The sequence below is a fragment of the Orbicella faveolata genome, unplaced genomic scaffold, assembly GCF_042242905.1.
Source record: "Orbicella faveolata isolate gen_17 unplaced genomic scaffold, um_ofav_v1 contig_24, whole genome shotgun sequence".
Taxonomy (NCBI): domain Eukaryota; kingdom Metazoa; phylum Cnidaria; class Anthozoa; order Scleractinia; family Merulinidae; genus Orbicella; species Orbicella faveolata.
The window spans coordinates 21,109,356-21,123,173 of record NW_028301552.1 but is presented as its reverse complement, the minus strand read 5'-3'; the positions used below and the strand labels follow the sequence as shown (position 1 = coordinate 21,123,173).

Genomic DNA, 13,818 nt, shown 5'->3' with positions numbered 1-13,818 from the left:
TAGTCTGTAGAGCTCTTTAAATCTGAGAATTTTGAATCCAAATGGATTTTCTGAACTTCTCTGACAGGATTTCAGTTTCAGAGCAAGCCATTTTGTGGGCATAATTAAACACAAACATAAATAACAAAAATTATTTCTCACACACATCTGGGAGCCATACAGGAAAAGATGCTCCTACATGTATGATTATATGCTGTAAAAAATGCCAATAACTACCAAACATGAAAACTCACAGCCCAGCAAGGGCTTCACAAGAATGAAGAGAGGGAACTAAATGACCTATCAAGCTAGAAGGATGGGTGGGTGGGAGGTTAGGTAAAGAGCAACAAGGAAACTGGAAAACAACGACCCACAATGTGACCTGATCCCCTGCACACTAGCCCACGACTGTGTGAGAAATAACGTTTTCGCTTCTTTCGTTTCCTCAGGCAGCAGGAAACAAAACTTTTTTGCACGATGAGGGATACTTATTTTTGTTTATGAACTTGGATAATTCAGTAGATTTGAATTTGACATTGATGGTGTGAAGTGACTGAAATACTCAATTAATTGATCAAGTGATTGATCACATGATTGATTGACTGATCAATCGCTTAGCTGATTGATTGCCCAGTCGGTTGATTGATCAGTTGATTGACTGATTGATTTTTCAATGATCAATTGATTGCCTTATCATCTTTTTGCAGTCTGTATCTTGCCACCACCTACATTTGCTCATGCACATGTCAGAAGCAATCCAGTGCCGAACACCAAAGGCAGCTATGTTGAGTATGCCTGTGATTTAGGCTACGTGTCTGATCACCGCCCAACTCGCCTATTGTGTGATAAAGATCCCAAAACACTAGGATACAAATGGAGTGGCAACTTCACTTGTGAAAGTGAGTACTGTTCTATGCACCCTGATACAATAAAGTGCCTTGAGACTGGGTAATAAGCATTTAATGACTGGCCTCAAGGGAAATAGTGAATTTTGTTTCCCTGAGGCTTTCAATGTTGAATCCCCGAGGTGAGGCATTTTCCCATGCCTCCCAACTCAAAAATAGATCAAACTGTAAGTAATAACATGTCATTTCAATAGCAAAACTCAATGACAGATGTTTCTGTTACTTTACGGCCCATGTTGGTTCCCCGTGGAGGGGCACCAACATAGCGTCTCCACACAAAGCTCTATAAGTTTGGGTGAAACACTTCTCTGAAAAACGCGCGAATGAAAAACCACACAGATCTAAATCTTGACCAGGTTGTTTGTTTTCATATGTCGAAAGATTCTTAACTTAATATATTGAATGGTTACGATTGTTATTTTTGATGGTGTGACTGTGGAAATCAGCGATAATTTGTGCTGGACTGAACAATGTCAAAGTTATTAATATATACATTGCAAGTGTGGACAGACTGACAAAGTTAATGCGTCAAGGGAGTAAAATGCATTAATGTCGTGAGCATGACCTCCAGAAGTCAAAACCTACAAGACATATTTTTATTGATCAGTTAAATGAAATGCTTTAAGCCCCAGCCAAACAATTGCAACATTTGAACGCAACATATCGCAACATTGTTGGGTGCAACATGTTGTGCACGTTTGTCACACTGTTGCGATGTGTTGCGACATGTTTGGTGTTGCAAATTGAACTAGTGCGCACGCCTTGGCGAAACATTGTTGCACGAACCTGGTCAAATGAGTAAACAATAAGGAAACTTGCACAAAGGTTGCATGAAAAATTTGACCATTTTCAAACTTGAGCTAATAACACCCACTGTAGCAACATGTCACAACAGGGTGACCAAACGCACGCAACATGTTGCACCCAACAATCTTGCGATATGTTGGGTTGAAATGTTGCAATCGTTTGGCTTGGGGAGCGAGTCCGCGAGATGGTCTGCGAGCGAAACGATCCGGCAGGAAGAGTCTGGTGAAGGGCGTCAAATTAGTCTCCTCGCGACTTTGCTGCTCGCACCAGTGCTGGCTGGACTTTTAAGTGCACTGATGCTACAGGTACATTGTGTAAAAGTAGTGTTGTAATATGCCATGCATGCGCAAGGCTGTGATGCCAAAATGAAAAGTCTGGCAGACTTTTTGAAATTCTATGCCGTTCTTGTCGTGGAAAAATTGCTAAAACTAGTTGCAATTTGCTCTTCCATCAATAATTCACGGAATATCTTCACTTTGGTGTTCTAAGAGCCTTTTATGAATGACCAAAGGTAATAATTAAAATAATCATTAAAGATTATTGATATTGCACCTTTTAACATGCAATGATCAGTGGCACGTTACATCACAAATTCTGAAAATTATATCAAATTTTTAAAAGCTATTTTAAGAAGGTATGGTTTGCATTAGGATTTAAACTGTTGATCTATGTTTGATTTCCTCAACGAGATGGGTAAGGCATTCTACAATGTGGGAACAGCAACAGAAAAAGATCTGTCTCGAAAAGATGTCGACATCTTCCCACGAGGGAAATCAAGAAGTAGTCTATCAATTGATTGCAGCTGATAGATGGATTGTTTCCTAACTGAAATGAAATCACTGTGGGTGACTGACCAAGCAAAGATTTAAAACGATTAAAAGTATTTTAAAAGAAATAAGAAATCTCACTGGCAGCCATTGAAGTTCATGGCTGAACTTAGATGAAAATATAACAAGTCTAGCTGCAGCGTTCTGGACTCTTTACAACTTAGAAATCTCAGTGTTTGGAAGTCCGTGCAGTAGACTGTTACTATAATCCAGTTGGCTTGTTATAAAAGTATGCACCAAAATTAGGTGACTTTTCTGGGCTAAATACCTCCGGATATGTCAGATATTAGTGCCATTTTTTACTGCTTGCTAGTATAGTGCACAGTGTATGTGGACTTGATAACAGTGGTGTTCTGACTGTAGCTTTCTGTTTTGTTTTAAACAGAAGTCAGGTGTAGCCCTCCTCCACCTCTAAGTACAGGGCATGGAAATGTTAACATTTCGACCTCTGACTCAACTACTGAAGCATCATATTATTGCAACCCTGGCTATGTGATGTTTGATTTCAAAGGGGAGATCGTAGACAAGTTTGTGATGAAGTGTGATCTAAGTGGTAGCTGGTCGTCGAACAGCCCTACTTGTTGTGAGTTGCGTTTAAAGTTCAGCACTTCATAAAGTCAAAAAAATGAAATCGTGACGCAGTGGTTTGGGAGTTGGAGCAATCAAATCCTTCTCCCTGCCTCTACATGTAGAAGGATTTGAGTTTGGTGACCCCAAATTCATCTCCCCCATGCAGTGTAAATATCTAACTGGTAACTGAGAGGTTTCAAGTTCAAATTCTGTTCCCTGCTAGCCAGAGTGTGAACAGGCTTCCTAATCGATCATTGGGCAAAGAGAAAGCGGGAAGAAAAAAAGGAGGGGAGGGGAGGATGGGAGAGAAAATGGGGAGGCCGTACAATGGGTGCTTAACGTATGGCCCTCAAAATATAACAACACACAAGAACAAAGCCATAAAGGTGTTTCTTATGACATCCGTTTACAGAATTTCTCAGCTACTATTCATTTTCTTGGGAAGTCTTAGGCATGTGAGTGTGCTTTTAAATGCTGTTCACATCAGAAATAATCGAAAAGCTTACTACATGTATTTCAACAATGAGTCTTTGTTTGTGCCACCTACTAGTGTTGCGTTAAATTTGGCTATACCATAAACTGAAGCTGCATGTTTACTTTGTGTTTAACTAAGCTTGTTCTCTCTTACAGTGAACACTTGCTATCCACCTGATAGTTCACTTGCTCATGGCTATATTCTCTCAAGGGTTAAACAGTATATCTTTGAAGGTCAATATATTTACCCAGAAGGTACGGTGGTCACTTTTGCCTGTGATGCCCTGTACAAACTTCCAGAAAATACAGGACAGAGGACGTGTCTAAACTCTGGGTTATGGTCTGGAAGACGTCCTCACTGTGGTATGTCAGCTTTGCATGTACAGTGTATGCAGTGTCAATTTATATGATATGATTCAAATATGCCAAATTGTTCCCAAATGTTTATTTTTTTATGTTTTTTATGTTTTTATTTTTTAGTTTTTATTGCAATAACATTAAATTACATACAAAAATTTCGATTGGTTCTTGCTTACAATCTATTACAGGACAGATGCATAGATGACTTTGCTAGCAATTTTTTTTTCGTTTTTTTTTTTTTTTTATTATGTAATATAAGTAGATTCCATGTTGCCGTGCTTCTGTTCAGTAATAGATCACAGAAGATGTCAAGTTGTGATAAGAACATCAGTGACGCACTGGCCTAACGGCCCTGGACACATTTTGATGTCATCTGTGATATACATGTGTTACTGGAATACACAACATGGAATCTATTTGTGAAATATACTAAGTACAGTTCTGAGTTGCTCAATTCACCCTCAAGCTATTTTGATAGTATGTGATGAACCTTGTGTACCCGACCACCACAGCTCTTCCTAAGACCTTTATTTAATACTTGTTACATGTACATGTACTTGTGGAATTTGTTGGTGAAGTACACCATCAGCATTCTTGGTGGTGAATAACTCTTATGCATGATGATATCAGAATAGCAAAAATCACCGCCAAGCATCGGTTTCAAAATGGTAATTGAACATTTTTATCATGAGCAAATTTCCAAAGCAGCAGAGCTGAACCACATAAAAACAATTTCGTACAAACGTGGCTTGGTGGTGAATTTTGAGCATGTGACGTAATCATGGGATAAGATCTTTTCAACTGTACATGTAGTTTGATGCAACTACAAAGTATTACTGACAGTGTGCTATTAGTATAGGTATTTCTTACATGTAATTGTAAATAATTATGTCAAAAAGCTCAGACTTAATAATTTGAAGGCTAGTGAACTTTTGCTACTTAAATGTACATACTACATGTAAAGATGTGTATTTTTGTCTCATAATAGTTCGAAGTGCTTGTAGAGACCCCGGTGGCATATCAAATGGCTATGGTACATCGAACAACACCGATTCGTCACAATTCCCTATATGGACATTGGTGACTTTTCAATGCAATACTGGTTATAAGCTAGTGGGCTCAAGGCAGCGCCAGTGCAGGGCAGATGGGAATTGGTCCGAGAGACAAAATCCAACATGTGAAGGTAAGAAACATGATTATAACACTCTTCCATTTGCATTTAAAGATGATTTCCAGTCCGTACTGCGCACACTCGAGGGTTTGTTTACGTTTTTTTGTTTTGTTTCATGTAAGACATCACGAAATATTAACATTTCACAACTACTTACATGAAGTAAATTCAAAGTTTCATGTCAACCACCATTATGGCTGCGAAGCTCTATGTTTTGTTCTTTCTCATATCACTTGATGAAAGAACTTTGCAGCTGTAAAAATCATTGAAGCTGTTGGAAAAAGAATTTGAAAGGCCTCAAAGATATAAGGTATGTACATGTGGCTTGTGACAAATAACATCGATTCACATTCCATCAAGTGAGGCTTATGATGTTTGCAAACATAAGGGTGCTGAGACTTTCCAGTACGGACTGGAATTAAGCTGCAGTGAAGACAGTATAAACATGCTTTTGTCCCTTTCACGCACACGTGTTTCCAACAAGACCTATCCCATAGTACTTGTCATATTCAGCCACAGGCAGCCCAACAGACACTACAGAACACACCATTGTTTACGTACATGTGTGTGAGTGAGCTCATGGAATGTTTAAGGTTCCTCGATACAGTCGTGCTAAACCATACCAAACATTTTCAATGAGCTTTTTAAAAGGCTTCCCTTGCTAATTAATAGTGGTAACAGGACTGAGTGGTGTCCAATTCGGTCTGTGATCATACGAGTGATGAACAAAATCGAACGACCGTGAAATGGGAGTCCGATTTGTTCAATCTCAGGTATGACGAATGGTTTGGATAATAGCAATGATGATATATACCTTTAAAGAAACACATGTCACTCTCAAGTTTAGAATTGAACAGATAGTTTTAACTTAACGTGCGTTAATGTGGCTTCAATATGGGCTTCTCCCATAATACAGTATGTATAGTGCTGTTTTGATGTCGAGAGCAAACTCCACAAGTTAAACACTTTAATTTCAAACTTTCTGTTTAATTTTTGTATTACTATTGCAGTTGTCTTAATTACTGGCACTGTTATTGTAATTTGTCACTGTTTATATCCTGGCGTACACTTTGTTCCTCACTGCAGATGGCAAAAGCACCGGCTGAAACATGTTTGTTAAACTTGAGAGTGCTGTGTTTTTCTTTGATCTTGATGTAGTCCACTAAGTATTTTGTATTTTTTCCAATAGTGATTACAACCTCATTTCTCTTTGTAGCGTGATCTGAAGTACATGTAGACTAATAGTTTCGTAATGTACATGCTACACTACCCAACCCATTTTTTTTTTTCTTGGAAGCCTCTCTCCACAGCCAGAGGCATGCAAGAAAGTAACACTACTATACTATGCATTTTTGTTGAAATTATGGCGTTTTTCCAAGTCGCATTGTTGTTCAGGTTACTGAACTGCGAATTATTCTCCTTAAAATGTTTAACAGTAATTGGTCCGAGTGGGGTACAATTCAAGGGGTAATTGGGTGAGTTATTTCAGAGTACAATTCAGGGGGTAATCGCGCGAGTTCTCTCCATATCGCTGATATGAAATTGCGAGCTAATTGACTAATTAATAGTAGGAAAAAAAAAACTTGGAAAGTCAGCTTCTTTTGGGCGTAAAAGTGGGTAGTAACTTCCATCAATTTTGCACACAGTGCACATTTTCCAACATTGGTTAGGGTGGATGGGGGATACGGGATCCAGCTCAAGTGTCCCAGCTACTCTTGTCTGGGATTGTAGATACACCGCAGGGAGAATTCTAGAACAACTCAAAACCAAACCAAACAAATACAAAATCACTAACGAGAAAAATAGTTTAGTATTATCCCGGCAATTCTTCCAACTGAACGAGGGTACTGATGACATCTTGAATTTCAAATGACTGCAGTGATCGAAAGGTAGAAAATTCTTTTGCAGCATCTACTTTGAAATGCAAAAAACCCCAACATCTTGACCATGGCAGATATGATTCTAATGGTAGAACCTCCTATAAGCTGAATGAAGTTATTACCGCGGTGTGTAACCCTGGCTTTTATTTGTGGGGGGAGGCGACAAAAACGTGCTGCGGTTTGGACGATGGCGCAAGCGCATGGCTTCCTAAGAGTTGGCAGTGTTCAGATTCCATGGGTCAGGTCTCTGACACTCGTGTCACTCAGTGTCTAAAGCCCGACATGTACGATGAAAAGTGCACAGAGATTGGACGTCATGCAGTTATCCTCAACGATAAGATGTCCTGTCAAGCCGCAAGTGAAGGTAGGTAGCACTTGCTGTCAAATTCAGGGTTGTTGCCTATTTCCTTCGTGGCTGTTAAGCTTAGTTTTCACTATAGCGGCGCAAGCACAAGCGCAAGCGCAAGCGCAAGCGCAAGCGCAAGCGCAAGCGCAAGCGCAAGCGCAAGCGCAAGCGCAAGCGCAAGCGCAAGCGCAAGCGCAAGCGCAAGCACAAGCGCAAGCGCAAGCACAAGCAAAATCATCGGAACCTTCCAAACTGTTTAGGCGCGAGGTAATCTGGATCCAGTGTTTCATTGGCAAAACATAACCACGTATGCTAAATATGCTCGTGCTTGTGTAATGCCTGAGCGGTGTTTCGTTTTCACTTGTAGCGAAACGCAAGCATAAGCGCAAGCATAAGAAAAAGGAAAAATTTTGATCCTTGTGCTTGTGCTTCCGCTTGTGCTTATGCCTGCGTCAAGGCGTTTTCACGGTAAAATAAGGATTCTTGTGTTTGCGCTTGCGTCGCTAGTGAAACATAGGCTTTAGCTCCAGTTACGGCGGATGCCTCATGATCAGGACTATGACAAGTAGGTGAGGTGTGCGGGCCGAGTGGTTTAGGCGCTAGAGATTTTATTTGTAGCGATTCCTGTTTGAAACCTTCCATCTTCGCACTAAGCTCTAACTTCCGGCTCTGGACAAACCCAAGTCGAAGAAAACGCCATATTTTAAAGGTTGAGTTTTAGATAAATGCTGCAGACAATAATTCGAGTAGCTGCGCTTATTTGATCCGACTTTATCGAATTGATTTTCATCGTTTTTTAGGGGTACTAGTATTCTTTTAGGTTCATAAACCATCAAGAGAGGTGCGGTGCCATAATAGTTATATAAACTGGAGTCCAGATCTTTCCCTGGCCGGGTTCATTGTGTTGTGTTCCTTTGCGAGGCACTTCGCCATTACGGTGCCATTCTCGACCCAGGTACAGAAATTGGCGCCGATTAGCTAACATACTATCGCGGGGGAGAAACCGGGCTAAGAAATGTTGGTGCACCGTATTCTACTGTATTAATTGAAAAGTGCCAAAATTGAGAAAAATTGTTTGGAGCTAGCGGCGTCAACGTAGACTGCAAAACAGTCGTTTTCGGGCGTTTTCGGAAGGCGCGAAGCGCAGTAAGCGCGACCCTCGCGTGTGGAGCGCGCGAGCCTCACACGCCCGTAGGGCGTTTTAGGCGAGAAAACGACTGTCGGCTTTTCATACAACGAATTCGTTCTAAGCGGGGGTCGTATAATGTCACTGAGGTGACAGAAATTGCTTGACAGCTCCACCCACATCTTCCAGCGGTTATCAGTCACACGCGACCTTGAGCGCAAAAGCGTCCAGACAAAACCTAAGTTTTGGTGGACGTCTCGTTGCCGACTGTGTGCAAAATTTACCTGAAAAAGTGAAACCTTGCAGCGGTCCACTCGTTAAAATTATCATTTTACTTTCGGTATGTACGGCTAGCTCACTAAATACATTGGCATTAAATATTCCTTGAAATCTATAAATGAAGACGGGGTTTGTCGGGGTTTTCAACGGCCATTCGCATGTATGAATGACCCCGAGAGCAAGCAAATGTACACGCAAACAAATTATTTCTGCACGTATTTTTCCTGTTTTCCTTGGGGCTACAGACCGAACAATACTTAATCCTATAAGGTCCTATAGAGCGGTTTTCAATTGAGTGTCGTAAAACCAAAACCAAAACCAAAGTAATTGTCTAATTACTTTCGACACTCAACTGAACACTGCTCTAAAACTTATAATTTATTACCTTACAAAATTATAAGGTTTAGAAGACGTTTAAGTCTTGTTCAGTCCGTAGCCCCAAGACAAATACGTGCAGAAATAATTTGTTTGCGTGTATATTTGCTTGCTCTCGGGGTCATTCATGCATGCGAATGGCTGATGAGAAACCCGACCTGCCCGTCTTCAGTTATAAATTTCAAGGAATATTGCCAATGTATTTAGTGAGCTAGCCGTTCATACTGAAAGTAAAATGATAATTTTTACGAGAAAACTGCTGCTAAATCGTCCGGAAGCGCATCCAAGTCAACGTGGTCCGTTTTCCCGCGAGAATTGCTGTCTTTAATGTGAAACTGAAACGGCGTCTATATCTTTTTGATGAGGTGTGAGTGACATTTGATGACAGGTTGCGTCAGAATTTATCCAATGGGAATTTCCCGTTGCTGGAAGAACGGGTAATTTTGAACGAATTTAACATAAGCATAGCGGACAGTCGTATTTTTTAGCGTCTCTCCCCATTCTCACTCGCCGTTTTTACACTCGCTTCAGACCTTTCGTTCGAATATTGACCGTCTCTCGCGTTCGCAAAAAATACGACTGTTTTGCAGTCTAGCGTCAACGTTAATGAGCGACATTTCGATATTATGTCTTTGTCGGGTTTAGTTAAATTTCGTATTAAATTCACTGAACTCTGAGAATTAATTTCCCGAAAAACGGAGATTATCAATAATAATAATAATAATAACAACAACAACAACAACAACAACAATAATAATAATAATAATAATAATAATAATAATAATAATAATAACAACATTTCTAAAGCGCCCTTTCCCAAAGGTCCAAAGACGCTATTTACAAGGTTAAAAATTCATATTACGAAAAGAAGTAAAGCTAGAAGATAAGTTAAAATAAATAACTACAATAAAATTTTCAATTTAAAAAGGCACGCTTAAAAAAACTGTTTTCAGCTCTCTTTTAAATATGTCCAGCGATTCTGCATCCCTAACATGTTGTGGAAGACTGTTCCAAAGCAACGGCGCAGCAACAGAGAAAGCACGGCGGCCATAACTATTTAGTTTGAAACCAGGCATAAGCGTCAGTCCTCGAGTACCGCCTGTTGAAAACTAGCCTCTCCGGCGTTTAATCGAACTATAAATGGTAGTTGCACCTAAAAGATTAAAGTGAAAGGGTGTCTGGAAAACCCGAATAGCGAATAGTCGCGAATAGCGAATAGCCAATAGTCCCGAATAGTGCGAATAGTCTCGAATAGTGCGAATAGTGGCGAACAGTCGCGAAAAGTGGCAAATAGTGACGAATAGTCGTCAATAGTCACCGCTTTAGATCTTATATCTTGCGTTAATTAATTATCCAAATAAGCAACAGAATTTCAGTGAATTTGTTACCTTTTCTTCACCGGACTCAGGCTAGGGCTGTCCATCACCGACATTAAGAAAACAGAAAACACAAGGATAACCTAATAAAGACGTATTTAGACTTTTGCAGCGGTTAAAACAGAAAAAATTACGTTTGGAAACACCTCTTGTCCTGATAAGCGTCTGTACTTTTTAGCGGGAAAATCCCGTCCTACATTGCTGCGAGGTTGGCTGCGAGATACTGGGTACCCTATTTGCTACGATTTGCCACTGTTCGCCACTATTCACACTATTCGCCACTATACGCAATATTCACACTATTCGTACTATTCGTTATTCGCTATTCGGGACTATTCGCTGTTCGCTATTCGCGACTATTCGCTATTCGCTATTCGGGTTTTCCAGACACCCAAAGTGAAGAGATCGACTAAGTGAACCTATCGAACAATACCTTGTTTGTTTTGTTTTCTTGAAAGATGGGACCCCGACGGCATCTGCAAAGCGTGATAGTGAACTGGACAAAATGACAATTGTGGTTGCGACCGCGGGTTCTACCCTTGGTGCTTTGATCGTCTTGCTGACCGCCTTGGTTTGCTTTCGGCGATTTCACCGTAGTCGGCGATTCCGACGCTATTCATTCCGGAGCCGAAGATACAGCGACGACGACAGAATTGCCATCATTGCTGCGTACACCGGTGATGTTCACTTTATTTTGCCTTCTTACGACGAAGCTATAAGTCAGGTGGAGCGGTCACCGCCACCGTTTGAATCTGTGGTGGAAGGAGCGCAAGGGAGTGGCAATGAACCGACGTCAAGTTCTGAAAATGCTAGCACCAGCCAAGCTGCAGGCCTGGAGGCAATTTCTGCTGCTGAAAATACAAACAGCTCGGAGCCAGTCGGTGATTCTACGAGCATACGAGAACACGACACGATAACCGAGCAGCGACCGATTCATATCGTCAGTAATCCGCTAGCGGACACCGCAAGTGATACCAGATCAAATGCTCCAAATGCGACTGAACAGACTGCTGATGCCGCCAACGAAACAGGAGTTAATTTAGTCCTAAATTGCTCCGATGAATCTATAGACACTGGCGATGCTGAGTTGTGGCCGAACCGACCACCCGATAGTCTCCCGAGCAGCTCTTCGGAAGACGATCTTACGTCGAGTCAAACTCAGCCGTTACTTGGCAACGGAAGTAGAGGAGTTATGGTGTGATTCTTCGTGACTTATCTCAACGTCACGCGCTGCAGTCTGTTTTTAGTAATTGTACGTCACCCTGAATGTTACGCAATTGGAAAATCAATCTATTTCACGCGAAAAGAATTTAGAAGATGTCCGCACCCCGTTAAAATTAGGTAAAATATACACTCTTCTATGTCACTAGTAATGTTTTGGTTGTGACGCTAATTGGGAGATCGGGGATGAAAGATTGCGTGACTAGTTTAGATAGATGGTCAGTAAATATAATTTGTGGTATGAATTTCGATTAGCAAGGCTACTTAGAAAATGTTCGTATGTGTTGCTGCTCTCTTTTCATAGAAATTTTGTAACTTAGCAGCGTGACAACATGTTGAGGTATGCTATCCATGAATGTTGTCCAAGCAAAGCTTGAGTGAGGCCTATCACGCCTGTAAACGAAATAACGCACAAGTAGTGAACTCAACTATACTTCTATAAAATATTTCAAATTAGTATTTTTGATAAGAAAGTAACTTCACCTTATAGTTGTTTCGTGTTAAAGTTTGGATCCTGTTATGTTTCATTCTTTCATGCATCTCGTTTTTCTCTTCTTGACTAACAAAGTTAGATGAAAGTCGAGTGACCGACTAAATAGGTTTATTAGACTTAATTAGATTTTGTCTTTTTTAATCTCGAAACTGTTTCCTTAAGTGTCGTCAGTTATTGGGTGAGTCCAAACGTAAACTAATGTCTTGTTTGTTGTTGCTTAAAACAAAGTCGGTACACGATCTTCCTTTGTTCGCACGTTGTGTTCGTCGTAACCCATTATACTAGATTTGATCTCAGTGCAGTATATGGTACGACAGGGTTTTTGAAACATGCTTCACCCGTCTTGATTCAATCATATTAGCATACGTCGGCCTGTGATCCATTTCCACAATTTCCCTGCAACTAGCTTCTAAGTTCACGCCTGCCACAGACCAGTGAATACAATCGAGGGGAATCGCGTGTTGGAAACCCGAATTTAGGCCCGGTCCACACTACGCCGAAGGAATTTGGAAACGGAGCTTTATTTCTACGGTTAGTCCTACCGTCCACACTAATCCGTCACGAAAACGGAGCTTTTCATAAACGCTCTTCAAACCCGAGGAATTTGAAAACGCCGGCATTCCGTTTTCGTGTGAACTGAAAACATTTTGAAAACGGAGCTTTTCGAAAACGATGACGTCACGATAATCACGTGATTCCCTGCCCGAATTTTCGTCAAACACATTCGAAATGACCTGTGATTTTTTCAAATTTCTCCAGCGTAGTGTGGACGGAAAACACTTTTATCTCCGACGTAGTGGTGACGGGGCCTTATACACTGTACTGAAATCGGCGGTAACGAGCTCATAGTAAACGAATTTTGTGACAGTCATTCAAAGACCGCTTTGTATAATACAGGATTAATAATATCAGTGTAAATAGTTCTCAAACACATTTAGCAGATAGTAGTTCGTAGCGCAAATGGGTATTTTAACGTAATCTTCAACTTATTCAACGTTCAATAAATTGTTTGCATTACAACTGTACAGAATGTAGATTCCGAATTTTTTGTTTTTCAACTTCTTTGGTCACCTGCAGTGCACTGATACAGTGATCAACACTATCAGCTTGAACTGTAAACTGGTCAAAACCATTCTCGTACCTGGTGCTGCCCGTTTTGGTATGTTTTGATACGTGGGTTAAAAGTGCCACGGTTTTGCTCCACGAGGCTACTTATTAGAACTCGTTTTGCCTAAAAATTATGCGTTGGGAAAGCTTCAGCATGGTAGAGGATGAAACATTTTCCAAATGGCATGTGCAAGAAAATGCACGAGCTAATTCAGTTTTAAGGCGCCCTCGCTTGACTATGTCCCTTGATTTCCGAATTTAAAATCATTCGAACTGCAAATTTGTAGTTGTATTCTGAAGAAATGAAATCTGTGAAGAAATATATTGGATAAATAATGTTGACGTCAACATTTTTAATCATTTCTTTAAATGCGTGGTTAATTACCCATAGTTTTCTCTCATTTCGATTCAAATAGAGACCTTTTTCCCCATTGTAAATCGCGCTAAAAAGGAAAAAACAAATTGTATCTAGTAGGCCCCACCTTAAAGCAAATTGAAATCGTTCAAGAAGTTGACAACTAA

General features: G+C 40.5%; 1 protein-coding gene across 2 annotated transcripts in view; it reads left to right on the top strand.

The window, feature by feature from the left end:
* LOC110044613 (uncharacterized) overlaps window positions 1-13,219 on the top strand; it is a 32,290-nt gene extending 19,071 nt beyond the window's left edge. For both annotated transcript variants that reach the window (XM_089292024.1, XM_020750175.2), the window contains exons 9-14: window positions 687-878; window positions 2,904-3,101; window positions 3,719-3,925; window positions 4,911-5,105; window positions 7,002-7,337; window positions 10,934-13,219. In XM_089292024.1, coding sequence (XP_089148150.1) covers window positions 687-878; window positions 2,904-3,101; window positions 3,719-3,925; window positions 4,911-5,105; window positions 7,002-7,337; window positions 10,934-11,676 — 1,871 coding nt within the window. In that variant the 3' untranslated portion in view covers window positions 11,677-13,219. The remainder of the gene's footprint in view (window positions 1-686; window positions 879-2,903; window positions 3,102-3,718; window positions 3,926-4,910; window positions 5,106-7,001; window positions 7,338-10,933) is intronic.
* The last annotated feature ends 599 nt before the right edge of the window (window positions 13,220-13,818 follow it).